This window comes from Rousettus aegyptiacus, unplaced genomic scaffold (assembly GCF_014176215.1).
Source record: "Rousettus aegyptiacus isolate mRouAeg1 unplaced genomic scaffold, mRouAeg1.p scaffold_m13_p_13, whole genome shotgun sequence".
Classification (NCBI taxonomy): Eukaryota; Metazoa; Chordata; class Mammalia; order Chiroptera; family Pteropodidae; genus Rousettus; species Rousettus aegyptiacus.
This window is the reverse complement of record NW_023416288.1, coordinates 35,558,821-35,585,040: the sequence shown is the minus strand read 5'-3', so window position 1 is coordinate 35,585,040 and position 26,220 is coordinate 35,558,821. Positions and strand designations below refer to the sequence as shown.

The window sequence follows — 26,220 nt, the reverse complement described above, 5'->3', positions numbered from 1 at the left end:
GCATCGTACGCTTGAGGTGGTGGATTATATAGCGTGTAAATTTTGTCTTAACGCTTCTACGTCATGTTTTTAAAAGAACGGGAGCAACAGATACCTCCGAATGTGGGGGACAAAAGAGAAAAGGTCCTAAGTCTCCTGAGAAGGGAGGACAGGTTTTGAGGACAATGAGGAGTCAGTGTGGCATGGGACGCCTCACAGCCCCCTAGAAAACGCTGGAGCAGGGCCTTCAAAATCCAGAGGGAAGACGGCAGTTATCCTCAGAGGCTCCGGTCAGGTGGAAGAAAGACATTCTCAGATATTCAGGGGCTCAGAATTGTATCTCCCATAACCTAGGCAAGAAGTAAATGAAGGAAGAGGAAGACATGGAATCTATGAAAAACGGGGTCACCCCCCAGCTGCCGTGGGCCGAGGGGAAGGCCTGGGGAGACAGCTCTGTGGCGGGCCTCGGAGGCAGACAGTCTGGGTCGGGGCGAGAGGGTGGACGGCAGCAGGAGAGTATCTCGGAGGAGAAGGAAGGAAAGAGGAAACGAGAGGGAGGTGAGGAGAGAGAAAACCAAACACCTGGCGGGCTTGACCACAGAGAGTCCGCACGCCCATCGGAGGGCCAGGAGGAGTTCAGGGGAGCCGTGTGGGGTGCTCGTCAGGAGCGCGAGCTCTGGGGCCAGACGGCCGCATCGGACCTCCCACAGAAGGATCTGTGACCCCAGACAAGGCCCTTTGCCTCCGAGCCTCCGTTTTAGGTCAAATGAAGATGGTCATAGTACCAGCCCTATGGCGGCATCGTCAGCTTTAAATGAGTTAACAGACCCAGTGCTTAGACCTGTGCCTGGCACGTGGCGAGCCCCAGATAAGGTCAGCTGCCCCGACGATGGTGGTGCTGGCCGTGAGGAGACGGGGGTGGCAGGTAAGGGAGAGAAAAGGCACATAGGCGACAGAAATGGTGTTTGTTAACTCCACGGACAACAAAAATGTGATCATCGTTCACTCTGCGGCCCAGCGTCACGGCGATGCAAACAGTGAATACTTATGAAACCGAATATTGTCATGAAATTCTAGGAGGACAGTTGGAAGGTGTGTCAAGGATCGAATTCTTGCATAATTAGAAGTCGGTACATCCAGAACTGAACGACAGGAAGTAGCAGTGCAGGCACGTTATGTAGAAGTGGGAGGTCAGCCCGGAGGCGGACAGTCGGGGTCGGGGCGAGAGGGTGGAGTGCCAGGGGTCGCGCGGGGCGGGGCGGGGCGGGGCGGGGCAGAGGACTCTGCGTGCGTTCTAAGCCTCATAGAGCTATCTGACTTCCCACTGTGCGCAGTGATAACTTGGATCAAAGAGAAGAAACCAATTAAAATGACGATGGAGAAATACCGAAGGGACTAAGGAGCGCACCTAAAGGGGCCTCCGCTGGCTCGGAGAACCAGGACTCATTCCATACCGGAGGGGCAGATGGGGGAGAGAGAACGTCCAGGAGCGAGGCCAAGGGGCAGGGAGGTCAGGAATCTCAGAGGCTTGGCTCGCGGTCCCCAGGTCCATTAGCATGTCTTTCATCATCATCCGTTGCTGATCCATTTAGACTGTTGTCGCTTCAGCTCAGCAAAGTGGGTCAGTGCCAGGAAAGCTAATTTATAATGATAAATCTATAAGGCAGAAAGGCAGCTCTTTGCTAATGTATTTGCCAGAATTTGACACCCCAGCAGAGTTTTAATTTGCTGTCACTGCAATATCACTCTAGCATGAATATTAACGATCTGCGTTATAAAAAAAAATGTGGTATATTGGGTTTCTGGAAAAGGTTGACTTATTTTTATCCATCTCTATGTCACTATGTCTTTGGATACAGAGAGTGAGAATGGTGTAGGCCCTAAAATGGACCATGGGCCAACTGCACAGAGTACAGGAGTGAGCCGGGTGGGCAGAGGTGTGAGGGGAGGGGCGGGACTTGAACCGGCTCTCCTGCGTGCGTGAGGGCAGCTCGGCGGGGGCTCTGAGCAGGGCTGCCGTGCGGGGACGTGAGCTCGCTGCAGGTGGGCGCACACCTGTGTCCGCGTGTGCAGCCGCCCCGGGCCGCCTTCTCATGTGATTCAGGAAACCAGCTCTGGTGTTACTTCCTTTGCTGACAACCAGTAGGAGTTTTTCAGCACTGGAGGATATAATTGTCTTATTATGAAATCGTATCTGCGAGGTTTCACGCATTTCCCAAACTGAAATGCCGAAATGAGCCCTTGGGGCCACCAAAGGCCCCGGGCTCGGCCGCCGCCCTGCCCACCTCCGGCCACCACGGGGGAGCTGTGCAGACGTGGAGCACAAAAATGGAAGATTCATCCCGAGGGAGATTAGTGGCAACCAATTTTTACGTGTGACAATGCACAGTGAAGTTACATTTTCCTGTAGAAACTCTTAACATTGGTGAATGACATTTTAAAATTGATTAATAGTGTCCAAGAGCCTGGGGGGAGGGGAAACTCATGTAGCTCTTCGAAGGACTGGACTGGACCGGACCCCGGGGAGGCAGGCCCCACCTCTGAGCTGCGTGGGGCGGGGCGCAGCGCCTGCCAAGGGCCCCTCCGCCCGCCGCACCTGCGGCTGTGACGCGGCTGTGACGTCGGGCTGCGAGCGGCGCCGTGGGACGCGTCCCCTCCCGCCCTCCCAGCGTTTCCAGGGCTTCGTTGTGTGTGTCACGTCTTTATCTCCGTCGTGCAGGGATGTGCAATTTTAAAATAAATCAAAGGAGGGCAGACTTTGGAACCGAAGACCCGAGTATGGTCCAGACGGCCCGAGGTGACCGTGGCACCGCCCTCACCTCCGAGCCCGTTTCCTCCTCCTAACTGGGGAAATGAGGGCTCGGCGCACGGCCGGCACCGGGCCATGGGAGGCGCGTCCCGACTCCTCCCGCCTCTGGAGATGCGTGTGTGAGGCAAAATCTGCTCGTTCCTAGGCAGCCGCAATTTTTATTAAAAGAAATCCAAGCGGAGGTAGGTTCAGGCGCACAGGTGAATTCCAGAACTTAAGGCGCAAATGACTTAAAAGGCCAGACCTAAAGGGAAAATGGAGCGGGCGCCCGGCCGTCCTGCCCACGCGGTCGTCCGGCCCAGTGCCCCGCGGGTGTGCGCAGCGCCCAGCAGCCGGACCTTCGTGTCCTCCGAGCCTGGGGCGGGCCTTTGAGGGGGTTCCCGTGGAACAGAGAATGGGTTTATCAGGACTGGAACTCTGATCCCGTCCATCGGTCTTTGAAATTCAGGGGAAACGCCTTCGCTTGTTTTTGGCTCCCTGCTGTCAGCTGCCCCACGTGGCACACCTCAAAAGAAGGGGTGGCGGCGGAAGCCACCAGACCAGCCGCTGTGGCCTCTCGGAGCCACTGCTGTGGGTCTTTCGTGTTTTTCTTAAAGTCAGCAGTTTCCTCTTTGTGAGAATGCGTTCCTGTGGAAAGGGGGAGGCAGAGGGGTGTTGGTACAAGCGGGGTGTCTGTCTGTGTTGCGTTTGAACGCCCTGTCCCTTTGAGCTGGCACTTGCCAGGGTTCAGGGCCTTGTGGAGAGGAAAAGGGGGTAGCACAGCCCTGATGACTTGCCCGGCGTCAGAGTGTGGGGTTCAGTGGCCCCGTGAGCTCCGTCAGCTCCAAATTCCTGGCTCCACACCCAGTATTTCCCAGCAGAGCTTGCTAGGAGGGTGGCCTTGGAGGGCAGCTGCCAGCTTGGCCCAGACACCCGCCCGGGCCCCGCAGGGTAGGTTCTTCCTGTGACTCACGTGCTCCAAATCCTTTCCTCCCCGCTTTCCTGCCCCAGTTCCTTACAGGTAGGGCGTTGGGGGTTTTTCCCCCTCTCACACAGAGGAAACCGTTTTTACAATTTTTGCTTTACCAAGTTACATAGACGTTTGTGGGTCCTGGATGGGGGGCCCCAGAACAAGCAGCTCTACTGGTCTGTGTCATCCCCCCGTCTCCTGGCTTGGAGCCGGCACCTTCCACGCGGGTTCACAGGGTGGGGCTTAGACAGGGCCTCGGGGGCCGCCGCCCTGCTCCAGATCAGGGGTGGATGAGTGCGGCTGTGCGAATGTGGGGACGAGTGTGTCCAGCCCTTAGCGCCCCCTCCTCCTCCCCAGGAATAGTCCAAAGCCTCATTTCAATGCGGTGGCCTCAGAGCTGGCTGCGATGTGTCTTGCTGGCCGTGACGTATCCTGCCGACCCCTGCAGCTGGCCTGGAGGGGAGCGGGGTCTACAGTGGACGCACAAGATGGTCTGTGAGGGGGAGGAAGGAGACGGGATGTCTTCAGCTACAGGATAAAACAGCTGGGGGATCATTGCTTGGGAGGACCTTGCTCCATCCCTCTGTCTCTGGATGGCTGGGGGAGTTCTCTAGCGAAGTTCTGGAGAGAGCTAGGAATTCATTCATTCCGCAGTTTGGTTTGAGACAGCAGATGAAGCAGAGATGGAAACCCAGGTTGGGGGTCATTTTTCTCCTTGGAAAGACATGAGGAAATTAATAGAGCAAAGAAGACAGGATTGGCCCAGATGTTTTTTGTAACTAAAGCTATAACTTCAGGTTCAGCTGGGCTCTTCCTAGAGTTCAGACATGTTCGAAAACAGATGAAGAGCAGTTGGGATTCTGGCCTCACGTGTTCTGCAGGACACTGCGGGCCCGGCCGGCAAGCTCTCCAGATGTGGGCCCCGGGCGGACGCCAGCCTCTGAGCGGGTGGCTTTTTGGAACAACTGCGGCCTCCCTGCCTGCAGCAGAGAATCAGGGCCACCTCACAGCTGTTGGCAGTTTTGTTTGATGACAGGGTGGCATTTGGGGCACAGTAATACAGGCAACAGTAGATTTATCCCCATGCACTCCCCCGTTTCAGACAAAACAGGTATCCTCAAAAGAGAGCAAGGGAAGAGTGACTAAAATAAACCCTCGAGTGGCATTTTGCTTATTTATCTACCAAACACTCCTTTAACGCTTATCACAAGCCCGGCATTGTCCTAAGTACTTTTAAAAACAGGAACTCAATTACTTTTCACAACGGCCTTAACTGGTGGCAGTTTTATTAGCCCGTTTTACAGATGTGGACTCTTAACGCTCAGAGAGGTGACGTCACTTGCCAGGGGTCTTGCGTGGGCCCCCAGCCTGTGCTCCCCGCCTGGTCCTGTGGCCCGCACTGAGAGGTCCACAGCCAGCTCCGTGCCCGTTTTGATATGAAATCCCTCTTGCATTTTTCCTAGTGGAGAGTCCCAAACCTTTCAGAATGACTTTTGTGTGTGTGATTGGTTTCACAACAGGCCTTTCTAAAATTATTTTAGATGTGATATTCGAAAGGTGATCTTCCCTTTTCTGAGCACCTGCTGTGTGCGGCAGGTCTTCGCGTGCCAACCGTCCTGCGGACATTAATTCTAATCCGTAACATTAAATGGTGAGGAAGGAATTCGCACCCGTTTCACAGAAGAGAACGTGGAGGCCAAGGAGCTGTCACTCAGCTAGTGAGAGCCGAGACGTGAGCCACGAGGGCCGTGCACTGCTCCTCATTGTCACTCGAGTCTGCACAGGTCCTGCCTGATCCGCCTCCCGCCCCCGCCCCGGGGGACAGTTTCACAGGGCCCCCAGGGGATCTCGCTGGTAAACGGACGCCCGGTGTGGCCCAGCGAGCCCGGGACAGAGGCAGTTTACACCTGTCGTCCCAGCACTGGCTCCCACTCGGAGGCCCCCTGGCTTGGGTGGTAAATTGCATGGGCAGGTGGGTGACCCACCTGCCCCACTCGGGGCTGGACGCCGCCTGGTTTCCAGGCCACGGCGTCCCAGCATTGGCCCCTTGGGAGCTGGCCCCTTTTCATCCCGTAGAGTTTTGAAGTTTCCTCTTCTGCTGGGCTTCATTAAGCCCTCGATTGGTCAGAGCTCTCCCCAGTTATAAATGTGCATGGTCCTTGGTGTTCAGGTTAACGAATTAGCCCAATGAGATGGATAAATCCGTCACTCTGACCTTCCCAAGTCCTGCTGGAGGAGCTTTGCAAAATAGCATTTATAGTTTTCTAACAAGCAATTTAAAGGACGACAGCATGTGGAATTTGTTTAAGAGTAAAATGTCCTAAACGATGCCCTACTTAAAAGCAGAGTCCAAGATTTGCTCAGGGACAGACGTGGAGACTGGCAGATTAGACGCCCGCGTCCTCTCACGCAAGCGTTTCTGAAACGGGCCTCGTGTCTGGGGGCCACAGCCAAGTGTGGAGGGGCTTCCCAAAACCCACTTTTAACTCCAAAGCCTCGTTTTTGCCAAATTGCTTTTTCTGCACCACCCAAGTGCTTCTAAACATGCTTCAAAACAGCCGGCTTTTGCATTTCATCTGAGTGGTGGGTGGTGAAGAACCAGCAGCTCCAGGAGGTTGAGCCGGGGCCCCTCAGGGAGCTGCGGGCATTGGGCGCAGGGAAGCAATGTGGGAAAAAGTCACCTCCCTTAGTCGCTAATTGAAAATGCATAAACTCTTGAGCCTCAAAGGGCTTAGTTTCCTCATGTGTCTGCGAGTGACAGCCCCACCTCACAGGGTCACGGGAGGATTAGATGAGATAATGCGTCTGCCGTGCCTGAAACTTAAGAGGCACTGGATCAACCTAAGGTCCCGTCCTTCCTTCCTGGATCCTTTTAAGTGTTAGCCTCAGATGCCGGCATCCTTGTTCCCGGCTCAACTGGCCATTCAAACAGTCTTATTAATGCCTATTAAAACGAAACCCAATAAAAGTGCCAATATTTGGTGTTGAAATAATTGATGTAGCAGAGCGAGCCCATGGAGCACCCAGGCAGGCCCCTGGTGCAATTTAGACTCACACCTGGGGGATGCATTTCACAACTGTAATTGCTACCATATAATTCTTATTAATGTTGTGCTATAATTCCTATTTATTCCACCGGGCTTGTAAATGCATTAGGACTTGTCAACATATTATTTTACACTGTTTATGATCTGTAGAATTATGTCCTTCAGGCTCGTATTGTGCAAAAGCTCAAAATAAATGGCTTTGGGCCTCATTTAAAAAGAGCGAAAGGGGGCTGCCGGGCGAAGGGCTTCTCCATTGCCACCGTCTGGAACAGAAGCCGGCACGATAGGTTTTAAATCCAGGTCTGAGCCAAGCTCTTAACCTCAGCAATACGAGGGCCTTCCCCCGTTCCCATCAGCCTTCACTCCCTTGCAGCCTCACAGGGATGTTGGGTGCAGTTCCCCGGGGTCAGGTGTGGTAGGGACTCGTGTGGTCTTCCGTGAGCGGTACCTGCATTCCCACACCAACGATTTGCCTGCAAAGCTCCGAGCATTTCTGTCCCTCTGCTCCCTGACTTGCGATAGCCTCCCATAATTCCAAATTGCTTCATAGTCTTCTCAGCTCAACTTACAAAGAAAAAGGTCTGAAACTAATCCCCACTGAAGCCTAAATACCTAATGAGTATAAGATGTAGCCCCCTCCCACAGATTCTTGCATCCACTAGGCCAATAAAGCGTAAAAGGAAGGGGCCAGAATTCTGTGTGTTGGCATGTCGGACAGCTTGTGTGCTGGGGCGGGAGGTGTCTGTCGTCGTTGGTACTTTCGCTTTTGGCCTTGGCGCCTTCCCAGAACCTTTGCCGTCATAGATTGGCCTGCTGCAGGACCAAGTTCAAGTCCTTGCTCTGCCAGTTCCTAGCCACGCATTGCTGGGAGGTCCTTAAACTACTGTCCTAGGCGGGAAAGCAGGCAGCCCAGGACTGTCCTGAGGACCAGCTGCTGTTCGTGCCTGGACCGCCCTCTCCCCAGGCAGGAGGGAGCTGCCCGGCCTGTCACTGGGCCTGTCACCGCGCTGCTCCTGTCCTGTGGCGTGAGCCTGTGAGGAGGGGGCGGCTCCTGATGGCCTCTGCACTCTCTGCCCCTGCAGGCAGCGAGTATGACGAGGAGGAGGTGGATTACGAGGAGTCGGACAGCGACGAGTCCTGGACCACAGAGAGCGCCATCAGCTCCGAGGCCATCCTCGGCTCCATGTGCATGAACGGAGGGGAAGAAAAGCCTTTCGCCTGCCCAGTTCCTGGATGTAAAAAGAGATACAAGGTAAAAACGAAACGGAAAAGTGCCACGTCACGTGCCACAACCGCATGGCTGTGGGCAAGGCCCACTGCAGGTAGCAGCTCCTCCCGTGCTAACTGGGCACGTGGCTGGGCCCGGGGCTGCCAGCGGTCAGGGCCGTCCCTGGTTTCCCCTTCTGGCCCACGTGGAGCTGCGGGGCGGAGGAGATTGTTCTCTAGGATGACCGTACCTTTGGTACTCGTCAAACTCATGTCACATCAGTCAGGTTATGAAACATGTCACCTGTCACCACTTTGAAGTCTTAACGCCCCTGCCCAGAGCCCTTTTGGAAAACGTTGTAGGGTATTTTAGCTTCCAGCTGAGGAAGTTCTCGCTCCCTCCCCGCCCCCCAGCGGCATGAAAGGAGATGAGGGAAAAAAGGGGCTTTGATATTGTTCTCGGGGAACCACCCGCTTCTGTCCTCTGCAGATGACAGAGTGCGTGTGCCTGAGGGCCTCACTCTGGGTCTCACTGGAAGCTGGGGGGGGGGGGCACTAAGTTTTCTATTAAGAAAACTCAAAGGGACAAAACAATGAGAAACACCCACAACGATCAAGTACGGGTCCAGAGGTCACGTTTTTTTTTTAATGGGCAAACTTTCCCATGAAGTGTTAGCAGCTCCTTAAAATCCAACTCTGAGACAGGAATGCAAAGATCAGACGCATACCTGGAGCATTTGTGACCAGCTCGTTTACCGTAGCTCAGCAGCCTGACCTGAAAGGTATGTGATAGCAGCAGCACTTCCTGTGTTGCTTTCTCAAATACGTGTGCCCGAACAGCAAAAAAATCATGTTTCAGGACTTTTCATATCTGCTACTGATACAAATGGATCTCAAGGTGAGTGGCCCGAGGTTTCCTCTACTCTGTCCCCTGTCACGATGCTATCATGGCGAGTCCCAGATGTGCTGTTTAACATGAAAACGCCAGATGGAGATACAGGGCACCCTGAAGAGCTGCGCAGGTCTGGGCAGGGCCCCGAACGCAGTGTAGGGGCGCGGGGGTGGGAGGAGGATGCCAGAGCCCGGCCGACTGCTAGACAAGCTCGCTTTGCCAGAGGGCAGCGGCTGTGCGCTGCAGAGGAGAAAGCCACCCTGGGTGGGGCCCGCCCCTCCAGAAACTCTCTCCGCATGTCACGTAAGGGTTCCTCCATGCTTTGCTGCCACCTCTAAAGTGTCCAAACGCCGCTTAAGGGACATCCTGCGGATCAGCTGTGTTGAAAGAGAGCATGGTAATGACCCAGACTGAGGCTGACCAAACACAGAACTGGATGCCGCACCCCGATTCTGGCTAAAAGACGAGGCATTCTCCGCTTCCCACCTCTGGCTCCTTTCCCCCCATTCATGGCTATTTTCTTGTCGTTTTTCTTTTGCTTTTTTCTGGGGCGGCCAGCAGTTGTCTGTGCCTGGGTCGACAGGGGCTCTTTCTGCATCTAGGAGAAGCCTGAGGGAACCTTGGGCAGGAGGCGGCTTCAGTCTCACTGCCTGACGTGACAGGTGCCGGTGAGCGGTCCTGACTCGTGGGCACATTGAGCCTCCTTTCTGGGCCAGAGTGCCCAGTACCGGTGGACGGGGCGGCACGAAGGCGTAGCTGCTGACCGACAGCTCGGGGTGGCTGCGCTCGCGGTCCCTGCCGCTCCGCGGGGAGACGCCGGCCAGAGGGCTGTGCTGCTCCCCGGCACGACTGTTTCCCCTCATTTACTGCACGGTCGTGGGCCTGGGTGCTGGCGAGAGAGGGGTTAGCGAGCGGGCGCGCCGTGGGGTCGGCAGGATTCGGGGCGCTGCCACCTCGTGTGTCCCCAGGGCCGACTGCAGACGTGCCGCAGTCCTCACCCCCCCCCCCCCCCAGAGACAGACTCTCACCAGTGAGTCTCATGGGCACTGACTCAGGCTCAGCTCTGCTCAGCATGTCGCTGGCATTTGCAGAACTGAAAGACGAGGCACCTGACCATCTGACGTCCCGGACCTCGCGCGGAGTGGGGCGAGGGAGGGCCCGGGAACGTAGCGAAGTCTCTAGGCTGTTCCTCACGCCCCTTCCTTTGCCCACGTTGCCCACTTCCTTCCTCGTTCCTCTGTGTATTTTCTACAATTACCTACACTGTACGCAGGTCACTTTCACTGTCAGGGAAGAGACCAGGTTCCTGCCTGACTGGCTGGGAACGTTCCATGTGCTCACGTCAAGGCCAGTGGGGAGTGACTTGCATTTCACTCTCTGGGGCTGGCGGGGTGTCCCCACGCTGCACCGAGTCCCTCTGCCGCCAACCCCAGCTTCTGCTTTTTCACTTTTCTTCCCCATCAGATCCCCAAGCAACTTCCTCCTCTCCTTTACGTAGAGCATCAAGGCTCACAGGAAATTGAGAAGTCACGGTTTTTATATCAAGGGCAGATGTCACATATTGTATTTATTCAGGCCTGAATACCGACAGAGATCAAATACAGTTAAGAACACGACGGTCCGGCTTGGTGTCCAGATTGCAGGCTCTGTGGTTTGATTTGGAGTGGGATGCTGGAGAGCGCCTCTCCATCGTCGCCCATTGGCCGGCTCAGCCCCCTCATCAGGGCAGGACGTCCCTCGGGGCCCGCTGCATACCTTCTCCTTCAGACCATCGTTCTTCGTGGGCAGTTGTCTCCGGACAGTGTCCCTGTCCTCCCCGACTCCTGCACTGAGGAATGAGTGCACAGCAGTGTGTTCAGGCGCTTGGAACTGCAGGGGGAAGTATGGACCCCAGAGTCAGGCATCCTGTGGTTCGGGCAGGTCACCTCTGAATGTCAGTTTGATGTGAAACATGAGTATCGAATAGTATTGAATAAGCCAGTGGACCTAAGTACTCGGCCTGGGAAGAAATTCTTGATGCCCGTTACTGTCCTCACTGATGGCGGATTCCCTTTCCTCCCTCCAGAGGACAGAGGGTTTAAGCGGTCCAGTCCATTTCCAAGTAGCCTGCCATTGTTTATTCCGTTAATATTTTTGAAAGGCCAAATGTCCTGGGATCTCTGCAATTAGGAACTTAGGTGACTCTTTAAGCTCATTAGGTCTAAGAACGTGGAAGCTCCCGTTGCCACATGTGAATGAACAGATGGGGAAAATCGCGAGTCCGGTTACAGCTTGTACTAACATTCATGTGTCGCTGACATGTGAAAATTTTACATCACAGCATCAAAGAATCAGATGGTATGGTAGGGTTGGGGGTTTTGGTTGGTTGGTTTTGTTTTGAGGTTCTTTGGCCAACTCTGGAAATGGTTTAATTTTTCCAGAGTAATAACGCCAATATATGGAATTGGCTGTTTTTCTCACAGTCAGACACACAACACAGTGTCTCCATCCAGGCTGGGAAGAGAACACAGAGCCTGCTGGAATGTGGGCCTGTCCCCATCTCGGTGAGCTCTGGATCTGGTTTCCCTGTGGCTTTTTGCCATTTTTGGTTTCAACCTTTCCATCACCTAATTAGTCATAAAAACTCGGGCCTGGAGACTGAGCCCTGATGCTGGCGGAGTTGCTGTGCCTTTGGCTTGTTGGTCAGATGCTGCTTAGTTCGTGTGTCCTCCTTTTTCTAACAAGGTGTGATGGATCCGGGGAACAAGGGTAGCTGGATTTGTGATGCTCCATCTTGAGACAGGGACGCGTTTTACTAACCCTTCATCCACAGAAAGGGACCCTACTAGATATCTGACTAATATCTGTTGCGCTAATACAAGAGGTAGAAAGCAAGCAGATGCAAATATCTGACGTTTGTGAGCCTGTTACTTACTTGGAAACTTGACAGTCTTTCTAATGGTCATAAAACTATTGACTCATTACCTCAGAACAATGATCCTTTTTTCATGGTCCTGTGGGTTCCCTGGCTGGAGCTCAGTACCTCTTTGCCTCGGCCGCTCCTGCTCTCAGCAAGATGCCAGGTGGGGCTAGGTATACCAGTTGGCTTCTTTACACACCTGGGCCTCGCAGGGCATAGTCACCCTCCCGATCCTGTGTCATTAGGTCTGGTTCTGCCACCGTCACTGCCCTCTTCACATCCCACTATGGCAAGCTCTTGTTTCCTCCAGATGAGCGAGAAGCTTCCCTGACCTGCGTGCGGGCAGGGACTGGTGCAGGAGGGATGAGGGAGGGTGGCGCAGAAAGCCAGGGGCTGGACAGGTGTTCAAAACAGAGGGTCCCGGTGATTCAGCTCAGCGGACAATGCTCAGACTGCAAGCGGAGCCAGGAACTGGTTGCTGCTGACAGCCCTGGGTGCGGTGAAGCCGAGCGGGATTCTCTAGCGTAGGACTTTTAAAGGATCACCGTGCGCTGTGACTCAAGGGGAAGTAAACAGTAGTAACCAGTTTCTCCTAGAGTAGTGAAGCATGTTCTGACAGTTTCACTCAGAAATGTCGCACTGTGCTAGGTGCTGAGGGAGCAGCAGACAGCACACCCGCGTGCTCTGGGCGCTCAGCAAGCACACGACGGTGTTGGCGCCAGAGCCACGGGACACTAGGCAGCTGCATGTCTCAAGCCTTCTTTTTCTGCGACTCCCTCCTCTGGCAAAAGCTGACTTGGAAATTTTTCCCAGACCTATGCTCTACTATCACCTCGGCCATTTTTTCATTTACCTGGGATTCGCAAAAGGAAGTATTTAGCTTGTGATTCTAGGCAGAGTCTCGCGTCCACTGAGCTAGCACAACTGACGAGTGGAAATCCAGGCGGCCGGTATGACGTTCAGAACTGTTCAGTTGCTGAGAATTCCATAATCTGAAGATTTTAAAAAGCTCACTGCATGTTTGGAATAGTAAATAAAAGCAGGGCCTGGTCTGTCCACAGGTATGTGCAGTAGGCAGGCCATTCCCACCGTGGCAGCAACACTGACTTAGAACAGAAAATGGACAAAAATTTTAGGTCAGGTAGGGGTTAGCATCGGTCACAGTTGTCAATTTCTGTACGTCTTGAATGTTATTTTGCCCTAAACCTGTTTTGGATTTTTTTGGGGGGAGGGCATCCCAAGACTGAGTGGAAAAAAGATGGAGAGGAAGCAGCGTTCCAGGCAGAGGCAACTGTGCTTCTGCACAGTGAGTCTTACACAAACATTTTATATAAAACCTGGAAGTCAGTTTTCAGATTGAGTTAGCTGTGTGCATGAGCCCATGTGTGCAAACAGCTGCCACCCAGATGCACACTGAGGTGTTCCCTAGGCCGACGGACAGTGTGGCTCCATCTAATCGGTGATATTTTTATCTTCTCCACAGAATGTGAATGGCATAAAGTACCACGCCAAGAATGGTCACAGAACACAGATTCGTGTGCGCAAACCATTCAAATGTCGTTGTGGTAAGAGTTACAAGACAGCTCAGGGCCTGCGGCACCACACAATCAATTTCCACCCCCCGGTGTCGGCTGAGATCATCAGGAAGATGCAGCAGTAACATGCTGGTCGTAACTGTGCCAAGAAACCCTCACCAGCAGTTGCTGATTTTGAAAACAGCCACCTTTTTTCAGGGGAAGCATTCAGCAACCCTTTAAAGAATTAAATGCATGCTTTAAATTTTTTCTGTAATTTTGGAATGATGTATCTTTGTAGAGTTAATGATTTTGTACATTTGCACATGTAATCATCGTACCCATTTTCATTACTTTGATATAAGGTGCTAAACAAAAAAGCTCTAGGTTCTTCAGCACATTTCCCCCAAAACAAGATGACTGAGGGCACGTTGCATGTGTTTAGTCCTACTGCAGTGGCATCAACTGGGGGACGAGGGGCTGGTACTGAGGAGTCCCCCCCCCCCAAGATTATATAATGTGATTGAAGTTTTTCAACACATCAACTATGTTCAAAACCAAAATAACTTCATCAAACTGGTTATCATGCCTTACATAACGGAGTTAGTATCTGTGAGTAGAAATACTTTAGGTAATGGAAATATAAATTAAGAAAGAATGTTTAACAATATGCTAAAATATTTTCATATTTAAATTACATAAAAGCTGTGCTTTGTGTTTTCTATTATCTTGCAAGTCCTTTAAAACACTGAAAGTCTTGCCATCTGACTTACCAATTATTTTAGTTATAAATGGCATTTTTGTACAAAATAGTCTGTTCACTCATTAACACAAATTCATTGAGTGCCTGCTGGGTGCAAGGAAATTGATTTATGCCTATTATCTGTAGACCAAGATGCTAGTTTAGGGAAATACTGACCCTTGAAATCTGTTAGGAAACACTTTGAAGTACGTGCAAATTTCATGTGTGAAATTTAGTTCTATCTTCATCTTTAGGTGAAGTTTTAAAGCACTTTGTAGTTCTCTATTGCCAACAGATTTAATGTTTTGTGTTGCCAATTCTTACAACCACTGCCCTAACAAACCTGTGGGTTGCAAATAATTAAAATGCCAAGCACGGTTCAAAGAGGAACATTTTTGTTAAGGCCCCTATTGCCTTTTTTTTTTTTTAAACCCTTTTCCTAAGACACTGTAGATGTCTGTATTCCCACTGGAAATGTCTGTTTAGCTTTACAAAACAATTTGCCGAAATATGAAATTGAGCCTTATTGACAATTTAAGTGCTTTCTTGCAGCAAGTGATCAAAGAGTGACTGATAGATGACCCATCAGAGTAACCTACATCTAGACCATTCCTGAAGTTTTTCTCACCAACAATACCATCATGCCTTGAGTGTTCTTTTCTCCCAAGTGCTATTCCTTAAACATGAGTTTACCAGTTGCCAAATTAGGAATTAAAACTGCTTTGAGATGGCCAACTGCTCACACAATTGGTAAAAAGGAAACTCACATCACTTACAAAATTTCTTCTATGTTCCCATTTGATGAAAGTCTTACAGTTGGAAAAAGGGTGTCCCTCCTCGAGTTTTCAGACCCTTTGAAAGGATGACAGTTCTGTTAGCCAGATGGGTAAGCTTCTCTATTCTTAAGTTGTGAATCCCTCATTGAGGGATTTAAAGGTATTTATAAAGACACTGCCCTGTAAAAATTCCCTCAGATCTCTGAAGACTGATCTTGGTTCTGAATATACAGTACTACCCTGAACATTTAAAGGGTGATCCAGACATGAGTTAGCAAACTAGATGGTGCAAAAGGCGGCCCTACTTGACTGTTCCATATCTACCTATAATTGACCAAAACTTTTTCAGGCCAACAGTTATTTAGCTTTGCTCCCTCTACTGCAGGAAACTGCAGGCTGGATCAGCAGTCCAGCAGCTAAACAGTCATTGTGCATGTTAACATAGCTTTTTCACCTGTAAAACAGATTCAATTCCTATCTGCTTATTCATTGTGACAGTATTACTAAACAGGTAAGGATGGGGATATTTTGTTATACCGTGTATAGTGAATGTATTGTACTGTGTCTGTGAAAACTGTGCTTTAAATTATATTTTCATATGTTTTGTTGGGGACAGAGCACATTAAGTTTGAAAGCGAGAGGTATTAGATCTGAAGGCAACTTAATCAAAATTCCTGTTAAGAAAAGCTGCTTATAAATGTAAATGAAATCACATTTAAAATAAACTGTCTCTGACCCAAAACAAACAAATATGGCTCTATTTTCATTAGCATCCATTATGAAAAGCCACCATCAAGTTTACCACAAAAACGAATATATCCACTTGATGCCTTGCTCTACCTCAGGCTGCCTTTTTTGTTGCTGCAGAATTCAGCTGACATGTAGATTAAATTTGTTTTGCTTAGATTAGACCACATTGTTTAATTTTTGCCTAACAAGGCATCAAAATACAGGAGGCAAAGAGTGACAGAACTATGAGAAATAAACCCACTATTTTACTCAGATGTCAACACCCTCTATCAGCAATGTGCGGACCTACTTAAGAACTTAAACTCAACAGCTCAATTAACTATGATCATCTTCATCCAGCAGCAGACACACAAGCTCACACAGAACATTTACCGAGACCATTATGAACCACAAAACACACTTTAATTCCTAAGAATGTAGATCATACAAAGCATTTTCTCAGACCACAGTGGAATTAAACCTATTTTGAAATCATTACAAAAAAGATAACTGAAAAACACCAAAATAAATTGAAGATTAAATGAAAATAATTATAGCTTAGGGCCAAAAACGACTCCTTTTAGACTGAGGAACAATAGCAGCACTATAATATTGTAAGGAGTTAAGTTAGCATCGTCCATAATTATTAATGCAACACAAATGCTACCGCGGACTATATTTTACCTCAATATATTCTGTTTGCCATGTAACCTATCAGGTATAACTGCCCCTAGGTCTGCTATGTCCTAACCGCTCACATCTGACTGCCTAATACTGTTTTCCCTAGACTCAAAAAGCCTCTCAAAGGATTCCAACAATAGACAGATTCTGCTCCTATAAACAAATACAAGCACATGACGTATAATGCAGTTCATACACAGCATCCCAAAATGCCACCATACTGAATATTAGTTTAACATCTTAGTTTGCTTAGGACAAGCTTAAATATTTTCATAACTACAAAAGCATAGAATCAAGTCAGTAACTTAACATATTATAAAAGAAAGGAATACAGTTCAGAAACTTTTAAAAAGACATGAAAACAACATGTTCATGATGCTAAATAAATTTGACAATGAAGTTACCTCCAAACTGTGTCTTTTTTAATGTTGATGAGAATACTATACACAGCAGAGACAAAGACATTACTTTTGATTTGAGCTGACATTACATTTTTAATCACTAACTGAAAATGTTATTTCAAAGTCATACTCGTCAGGCAAATGTGAAAGATACGGATACATTTTCTGTGATTTTGTACCACAAACACCAGTTTAGTAAATCATTTAATATGAAAGAATTGTACTCACCTATCTTGTTCCATTTTCCCGTTAGATAGAAATACAACTTTGATGGCTTAAATATAATCATTCAGGTTATTCTAAAAAAATTAGTCAAAATTAGCAAAATATGTCTTACATTAATTCCTAATGCAAACATTTCAAATTTGAAAATATTTGCTACACTGCAAACATGTGATTTCTTTCTACACATAGCTCCATTTCTAAAGAGGGTTAAAAAAACATTTCATGGGCTAAATTATGCAAGTTTCTGTATTCAATGAATTACTTTGCAAGATTGTTAGGATAAATTATTTTTATTACATAATATTTAGTAGTCATGCTCAATCAACAAGGTCAACAGAAACTTGTAAATATTCTGCTACGTAACACGCTATACATATTTTTTCAGTGCAGTAACATTAAAATAATCCCTGTTTCCTTTAGTCATATAATTTTGCAAACTGGGGAAGATACAAACACGCAAGAACTTCCTAAGCAGTTAAGATTTAAAGGTTATTAACATCATAGTTATTGATAAGCCAAAGATTGACCCTGAACCTAGTAACAGCAAAATCAAAGTAGTTCTTGGTCAGAAAAGTGCGGTCAGTGGAGGGAGCGTCAGCGTGATTATCGGTGGTCTCCTCAGCGGTCTACTGGAGAGGATCTGTTTTAAACTGCCTGTATAATTCACTCACAATAAAAAGTAACTAATCAAAATTTAAGACATTCTGATCAAAATGGGTCTGCACGTGACTTTCAAAGTCGTGCTGGAGATAGTCGGGAGGGAACTGCTCGCTGCACATGGGGCACACCTTCCAGTGGCTTTCAACGTGCTCTTCAAACTTGCTCTGGTCATAGTTGGGAGGGAACATTAATTCACAGAGGGGACACTTCTTGTGAACATCAAAGCTTGAAGAAATAGAAAAATGAAAGAATTATATATTTCTAATAAACGTCTAACAGCCTTCAGGATATGACAAGGTTACATTTACTAATTAAGCTGATAGTCACACTTAACTTACCGTCAAAGTCTTCGGCTACCCCAGAAACCTGTTTCTGCTGCTGAATGCTTGTTGCTATTGACAACTGTGTGAACTACTTATAGAAGCCTCCGAATTTACAATTAGATTGGCAAAGAAAAACCTTTTTTCATTAAAATCTCCAAAAAACCATTACATTATGTGAAATGAGGCTTAGTGACAAGAATTCTTCAATTAAATAACAGAAAAATTACTTGTAAACCTATAAAAATTAATACAACTTATAATTTCCCAAGTGTCCTTTCGGTTTAACAACTAAGGGTGTTTATGGCGCTGGTTCTCAAAGACTTCATGCATCGGGATCACCTGGAAGGCATGGTAAGGCACACCGCGCTGGGCCCCACACCAAGAGTTTCGGGTTCAAAAGATACAAGGTAGGGCCCTGACCATATGCATTTCTAACAAGTTTCCAGAGACTAAAAACTTTGAGAATCGTTGGTCTATGTAATTTAAATTCTACAAAAGAAAGAAAAATTACCTGGAATCAAAGCAAAAGCCTGTTCCATGCCCGTGTAAATGCTTGCTTGGAGGATCGGGGGCAGTGGGGACATTCTCATCTTCCTAGCAAAAAAAAAAAACAATTTTTCAGCTTTTGAGAAAAGTGAAACAACATAAGTTCTTTAATTCACTCGAGCGGAATATAAATAAGATTACATTTTTTAAATGTTTATTTCTATTGCCATTTAATTGAGTCTTCACAAAGAAAACTTATCATTGAGTATCTCACTAAGGATTAAGTCGTCTTGAAATAAAAAGCAGCACCGAGTGGAAAGGACATACTGCGCCTGCGCCTGCCAATGAGGCAGAGCCCAGCAGGGATTTTTTGAACTGACGTGTAGGCAACTTTGAGTTTTATTCCATCAAAATTTTAACACTGCATTATTTTTCCTATTATTCTCATGTAGTAACAATTTGCAAGATAAAATCTTCTTTGACAACATGACATACAATAATTATGTTTAATGCATATGAACACGTGAGTCTGCATGTGCATGCACCTGGGCGGGTATGCACACACACCAGCAGATCCAGCTGGAAAGCCATGTACCAAAGTACGGGCCTCAAAACCCTGCTATGAAAGAATAAAGTTCAAAATTAAATATGTGATTGACAAACTGTCAATGAAGATATGTGAAAATCTAAATCTGAGTTTGAATCTAAAAGAAAACATTGAGTTTCCATGTCCACATCTTGTGGTCATTTTTTAGAGATCTGTACATGCTACATCAACAGCCAAAAAGACACTCACTCTACATCAACAGCAGTGACATCCAGGCGAGTGCCCCATCCGCTCTCTTCCTCTGAGACCTAATCTAACAGCACGTATACAGGTAGAGCAGGCACCAGTGAAAGTTAAAGACCTCATGCTGCTGGGTAGCCATGCTTGCCCCAGAGTCATGCTTGCTATTAATGGGCTAAGCAGTCAAGTCTGTCCCCTCAAAAAGTGTATGGTATGAAATTCAACACGAACAAAAGACAAATTGAGGTGTTTTGGGTGGAGGTTAAGTATAATTGACTAGTATGAACAATTATCCCCTTCTGAATGGTCAAAGGGGTGAGAGACTTTTTTTAATCCCAGGAGAAAATAGTTTTTACATTTATGATTCCTTAAGACTGTAACTGCACCAAAAAAAGATAAATAACGTTGAGGCATTAGAAAAAATGAGTACTTTATAGACTTCGAAACTTAAGTCTTCAAGTAACTAAAATTCAGACAGCTTTTAAGTCTATAGGCACAAAGAAGAAAAATTATATAGTTGAATCTGCTTAAACTACATATCAAGTGATAATGAACAGTTTTCCCATTCTTTGAAAAAAATGCTGAGAACTCAAAAAATACAATAGTATTTCAGCATTACATCGCACATCTTTACATCTTAAAATATGACATCTCTAATGCTGATTTTTAAATTTGAACTTGACCCATCAAGGTATGTTAGGTATATTTAAGAAGGGAGAGAATTGTGTATTCCATTTTATAGACAGATCTCTACCCAAAACTACTAAAATTATCAAGTTTTAGAACTCGAAGTTGTCAACTCAAAGGAATTTGGAATAGCAGGTTTTCAAGTATCGAGTACCCAGTATTTTAGCTAAACTGCTAAAATAATCATGTAAGCAAATTTTACTGGGAGTGCCATACTAAAATTTATGAATAATTCCAAATAATTAAATAATTTTTATAGCATTTTAATCTCTACAAAAGTCCAAGCTACCTTACATTGTTCACCTATCTTCAGACCCATCTGCATAATAACTGTCTAGTACAAACTGGTTTTTAAGCAAAGGGAAGCAAGCTACGGTAAATTGCTCTATTTGAAATTTAAAAACTTCTCATTAGATGAGCAACTCAAAATCTAGTTTATAAAAAAAATCTTTTCTTATATAAGTATACAACCAGCTTGAATGTCTCAAATAGTATTAAAATGGATAAATCAATCATTAACAAAGTAAAGAGACAACCATCCAAATGGGAAAATATATTTGCAAGGAACACCTCCAATAAGAGCCTAATATCCAAAATACACAAAGAACTCATACGACTCAATAACAACAAGAAAAAACGAAAGATCCAATCTAAAAATGAGCAGAGGATCTGAACAGACACTTCTCCCAAGAGTACATACAAATGGCCAACAAATAGTTGAAAAGATGTTCAACATCACTAGCTGTTAGGAAAACGCAAATCAAAATCACAATGAGATACCATCTCACACCTGTAAAAACAGCTATAATCAGCAGGACAAGTAGTGAATGCTGGAGAGAAGAAATAGGAACCCTCATACACTGCTGGGGGGTACTGCAAATTAGTACAGCCACTATGGAAAACAGTATGGAGGTTCCTCAAAAAAAAGTAAGAATTGATCTACCATATGATCTAACAATCCCTCTACTGCGTATTTACCCCAAAGACTTGAAAATCTATATCCAAAAAGATAATTGCACATCGGCATTCATAGCAGCATTAATCACAGTGGCCGGGGCCAGGACATGGAAGCAACCAAAGTGTCCTACAATAGATGATTGGATAAAGAAGCTGTGGCACATATATACAATGGAATATTATTCAGCCATAAGAACAGATGAAATACTGCCATTTGCAACAACATGTGTGGACCTCGAGATAATCATGCTAAGCAAAATAAGCCAGACAGAAAAAGTTGAAAATCACGTGATATCACTTATATGTGGGATATAAACCTAAAAGCAACAAATGAACAGGAGACTCAGGGACTATCAACTGACTAGTGGTTACCAGAGGGTAGGGGATGGGGGAAGTAGACAGGGTAAAGGGGGTCTAATATAAGGGGTAGAGATAGGGTGAAGTGGGTAAAGGGGATCAAGTGTAGGGTAGCTAAAGGAAACTACACTTTGGGTGGTAATCGCACAATAGAATATATAGATGTCAAATGATAATGTACACCTGAAAATTATATAATTGTCTTAACCAATGTTACCCCAATAAACAATTTTAAAATAAATAAAATGGATTAATCTCTTAGACAATAAAATAGGGTTAATCTTACTGAATTCAAAATGCAATCATGATTGTAAGACTACAATTACCATATATGATGTAGCAATTCCAATTCTGTCTACATGTCCAACAGAACTGAAAGAACTGGAACAGATCTATCTGTACACCTATGATCACAGCAGCATTATACCCAAATGACTATCAATGGAATAATGGATAAACACAATAATCACACGTACCAAGGAATATTACTGAGCCTTAAAAAGGAAGGAAATTCTGACATGTTACAACATGGATCAATCTTGAGGACATTATGCTAAGTAAAACAGGCCAATCACAAAGACAAATACCATGATTCCACTTATATAAGGGACCTAGTCAAATTCATGGACACAAAAGAGAATCAGGAAGGGGAATGGGGAGTAGTTTAATAGCTATATAGTGTTTTTGTTTTGCAAAATATAAAATGTTCTGGCGTTACATGACAATGTGAAAGTACTTAACTCTGCAGAACCATACACTTAAAAATGGTTAAGATGGTAACTTATGTGTATTCTACCACAACTTTAAAAAAAAAATGCAATAATGATTAAAACAGCAATGTACACTCAGGAGCTAATGTCTGAGTTACTCCACTTGAATCACTGGATCTAGACAATGGGAATAGACATGATCAGCATTTCCCAGTCTGTATTGTGAAGAATCTTTGATAGCAATTATTAACTGAAATATTTAGCTGTCATTCAAGAGTAATGAATGTCAAGGAAGAAAGGTCCACCACTTCATAAAACTTTTACTAAGTGGATAATTATTATTTAGTTCAAGAGTATTCTTTAGGTAATGTATTTGCCAATGCCATAGTCAACACATAAGAGAAAAGAATAGCAATAGATTTATATAAAACTAGGGAATAGTTATCTCTTTATCCCTCATAACTTAGTAAATTAGTCAACATTCCTCTTTAGGAGATGTTGCTATTTAAGCTCTGTCATGTGTAGTAATGTATCATGTCGATAAAGGGATATCATTGAACTATAAAGGTATTAGAAATCAAACACTTTTGCAAGATCTCTATTGCCTTATTACTTCTCTTCGTATTTAAAATTAACTTAAAATGAACCAAAGACCTAAATATAAGACCTAGAATTATAAGTCTTAGAAGAAAGATCTTCCTAAACATTGGATCAGGCAATGGTTTGAGATATAACAAATATAAGCAAAAAAGGAATAAATCTGACTATCAAAATGAAAACTTTTTGTGCTGCAAAGGATATCACCAAAAGAGTAAAAGACAACCCACAAAATGAGTATTTGCAAGTCACGTACGGTACTCACTCCTTTTCCGCGGTTTCAGTTACCCGCGGTCAACCAGTCTGAAAACATTAAATGAAAAATTCCAGAAATAAATCATTCACAAGTTTTAAATTGCATACCATTCTGAGTAGCAGGATAAAATCTTGCTCTACACCCCCCATTCCCACCCCGAGACAATTACATCCCTTTGTCCAGTGTATCCATTCTGTATATACCATCTGCCCATTGGTAACTTGGTAGCAGTCTTGGTTAGATCAACTGTGCTCAAGTAACCCTTATTTTACTTAATGCCATGTTCACATAACTAATATTTTATTATTAGTCATTGTTAATCTTACTGTGCCTAATTTATAAATTAAAATTTATCATAGGCACGTGTGTATAAGAAAAAACATGGTGTATATATAGGGTTCAGGGCTATCCCCATTTTCAGGCATCCACTAGAGGTCTTGGAATATATCTCCCTTAGATAAGAGGGAACTACTGTTATCTGACATGGGACAAAAAATCCAATTTTTAAATGGTCAAAGGGCTTGAATAGACATTTTTTTCAAAGATACTATACAAACGCCAACTAGCACATTATTTAAAGATGCTCAGCATTAACAGCCATCAGAGAAATGCAAATCAAAACCACAATGATGTGCCACTTCACACCTACTAGGATGGGTTATAATCAAAACAGAGAAGTGTAGATGAGGATGTAGAGAAACTAGAACCCTTATACACTGCTAATATGAAAGTAAAATTATGCAGCGACTGTGAAAAGCAATCAGGCAGTTCCTCAAAAGGTTACATACAGAGTTACCATCTGACCCAGTAATTCAACTCCTACGTATAAATATCCCTATGAATTGAAAACGGTATTCAAACAAAAACCTGTACGTGAGTTCAATGCAGTACAATTCGAAATAGCCAAAAGGCAGAAACCACCAAAAAGTCAACCAACAGATGACAGGATAAACAAAATGTGGTATATATACATACAGTGAATATTATTCAAAATTAGAAAGGAATGAAGTACATTCTTCATACTAAAAATGTGTACATGCTAAAGCATGGACAAATCTTGAAAACATTATGTTCTAAATGAAAGCAACCAGGCACAAAAGACCACATGCTATATAATTTCCTTTATACGAATGTCCGGAACAGGCAATCCTCTGCAGACAAAAAGTAGATTAGAAGTTCCCTGAGGCTGGGGAGTAAAAGGGGGCGAGTGGCTGCTGAAGGGCATGGGAATTTCCGTGGTGAGGAAAATGTTCTAAAACTGACAGTTGCACAGATATGACTATGATAAAAAATCAATGAATTGTATACTTTAAATGGTGACATGTATGGTATGTGAATTATATCTCAATAAAGCTATTACCAAAACTTACTTTTCTAAGATGACCTGAACTTTAGTTTATTAGGCACAAACCAATTAAATGCATTTCTTTAACTGAAATCATTAAATCACAAGTATTTAAATGGTTCCCACTATATAAAAGGCATTGTACTATATGGTAAAGGCAAAATTCATCATTAAGAAATACCGGAGATACAACATCAGCTGGAAATATGTATTTAAACAGTACAGAATTTAATAATAATTCATCCTGTAATCCCTTTGATAAGTCTAATTTATCCATGTTTTCCTGGGTTGCATGTGCTTTTGCTGTCATATCTAAGAAATTATTGCCTAATCCAATATCACAAAGACTTCTCTTTTTTTTAATACCTCAACCCTTATTAAGGTTCAACTTGATTTTTAGAGATGGTAGGAGGCAGGGGGCTCGATTTCATTCTTTTGCATAGAGATCTCCACTGTCCAGCACCATCTGTTGACGACTACTATTCCCCACTGAAATGTCTTGCCATTCTTGATAAAAATAAATGCACTGTAATTATACACTATTTTTATAAACACAAAACATATTGGTTATAATCAAAATAAAACTTTTAAATAAGACAACATAAAAAATGGCAAAATTTAAGAAAGGCAAAATCTCAACCACGACACCATGACAAATGAGAAACAGGCCTTGATTCTTTCAAGCGGTGGTTCCCAACAATTTTAGAGTCACAGACCCTTTGAGAATCAACAGAACCTCCTGAGAATGAAAGCTAAAAAATCATGAGGAAAAAAATGTCTAACAACAAAAAATTGTGTTCAGTTTCGGGATTCATAGTGAACAACACATGTGGAAAGCTGCAACCAAATCAAACATAAATAGAATGTGTGAGCCTTACTCAGTCTTTCAGAGATGAAAGGGAAAGGAGTAAAGCCAATCCTGGTGGAGTGGAAACACTGAACAAAGGTATGAAAACATGGGTAAGCCCATCTCCAAGGCTGGAGTACTTGGAGATGGGCGTAGGAAGTCCAGACCAGTGTAACTCAAACGTCATTGAGCACATGATCACTTAAAGATTATATTAAATGCAGTCTGATTCTCAGGTCTGGAGTGGCAGATTCTGCATTTCCACAGACTCCCAGGAGATACCTACACATTGGTCCACAAACCATAATTCTGAGTAGCAACGGTTTAAACTAATGGTTCAAGAAAACCAGGCAGGAGGCTATGGCGCCACAGCAAAATGACTGGGGTATTATGGGTTATTTTTTATTTTCTAAGTTACTTAAATATGCTGAAACATTCCACATTTCTCACATGACTCATGAACAACTAAGTTCAAGATAACTCAGTTTCAACATTAGATAGTGCTACATTCCTCTTATCTCTGAGAAGCTTGCTTGGCAGCCCTTGCTGAGACAAAGCATGTGCCTTGTGAAAATCAATGTCAAACAGGAAATGAAAGTGGCTTATCCAGTCTGATTCCAAGGTCTGAGGACAAGTACAGTGATCAGCAATCACACACATCCCTTAGTAACTGTGGTTATTTAAGCATGGAATAAAAATATGAATTTTCAACTCACGTTTTTTTCAAATGATTATTACAATTATTAAGGATATCTTTTAGCTTATGAGGGGCAATAGTAAAAATTTACTGAGATGCTAAAGGTGCCATGAACTGAGACAGTTTGGGAACCTCTGCTTTAACCTATTTGATAAGTTGACAGGTGGTTAAAGACCACAGCTTCTACAGCCAAACTGAGGCTCAAACCCTGGCTGTACCCTTACCAGCTGTGTGATGGGAAGCAAGGCAATTAATCTGTCTCTCAGCAGAGATAGCGTTACTTCCTTCCTCTCAGAATGCTACGAAGAACAAATGAGTTAATATATTTAAAGGGCCTCCAGTCAAGATGGTATAGAAGGTGGATGCTCTGTCTCATGACCACACCAAAACTATAACAAAACTACAGAGTAACTATCACTGGGAGTTGCCTGAGGTCTGGCTGAAGAGAAACCCTACAACTAGGGACAAACATAACAGACAACCTCAAACCAGTAGGAGGGACAGAGACATGCAACAGCCCAGTCCCACAAGCACATGTGGCAAATGAGAATCAGGATTATCTTGGCTGCAGAGCCCCCGCTCCCCCTGAGGAGTGAGGGACCCCAGCTCCACGTGGGGCTCCTCAGCCCAGGGTTCCAGCCTGGTAAGAGAAGTCCCCACAA

At 45.3% G+C, this 26,220-nt stretch overlaps 2 protein-coding genes across 3 annotated transcripts in view; one reads left to right on the top strand and one right to left on the bottom strand.

The window, feature by feature from the left end:
• JAZF1 (JAZF zinc finger 1) overlaps window positions 1–15,975 on the top strand; it is a 296,223-nt gene extending 280,248 nt beyond the window's left edge. Inside the window, exons 4-5 of the mRNA XM_016135954.2 lie at window positions 7,867–8,036; window positions 13,265–15,975. Of these exons, the coding sequence (XP_015991440.1) occupies window positions 7,867–8,036; window positions 13,265–13,441 (347 nt within the window). The 3' untranslated portion in view covers window positions 13,442–15,975. The remainder of the gene's footprint in view (window positions 1–7,866; window positions 8,037–13,264) is intronic.
• A 648-nt stretch (window positions 15,976–16,623) lies between these two features.
• The window catches only part of TAX1BP1 (Tax1 binding protein 1), a 68,585-nt gene continuing 58,988 nt past the window's right edge, over window positions 16,624–26,220 (bottom strand). For both annotated transcript variants that reach the window (XM_016135951.2, XM_016135952.2), the window contains exons 17-18: window positions 18,344–18,426; window positions 16,624–17,734 (exon numbers count right to left, since the gene is read on the bottom strand). In XM_016135951.2, the coding sequence (XP_015991437.1) occupies window positions 17,533–17,734; window positions 18,344–18,426 (285 nt within the window). In that variant the 3' untranslated portion in view covers window positions 16,624–17,532. The remainder of the gene's footprint in view (window positions 17,735–18,343; window positions 18,427–26,220) is intronic.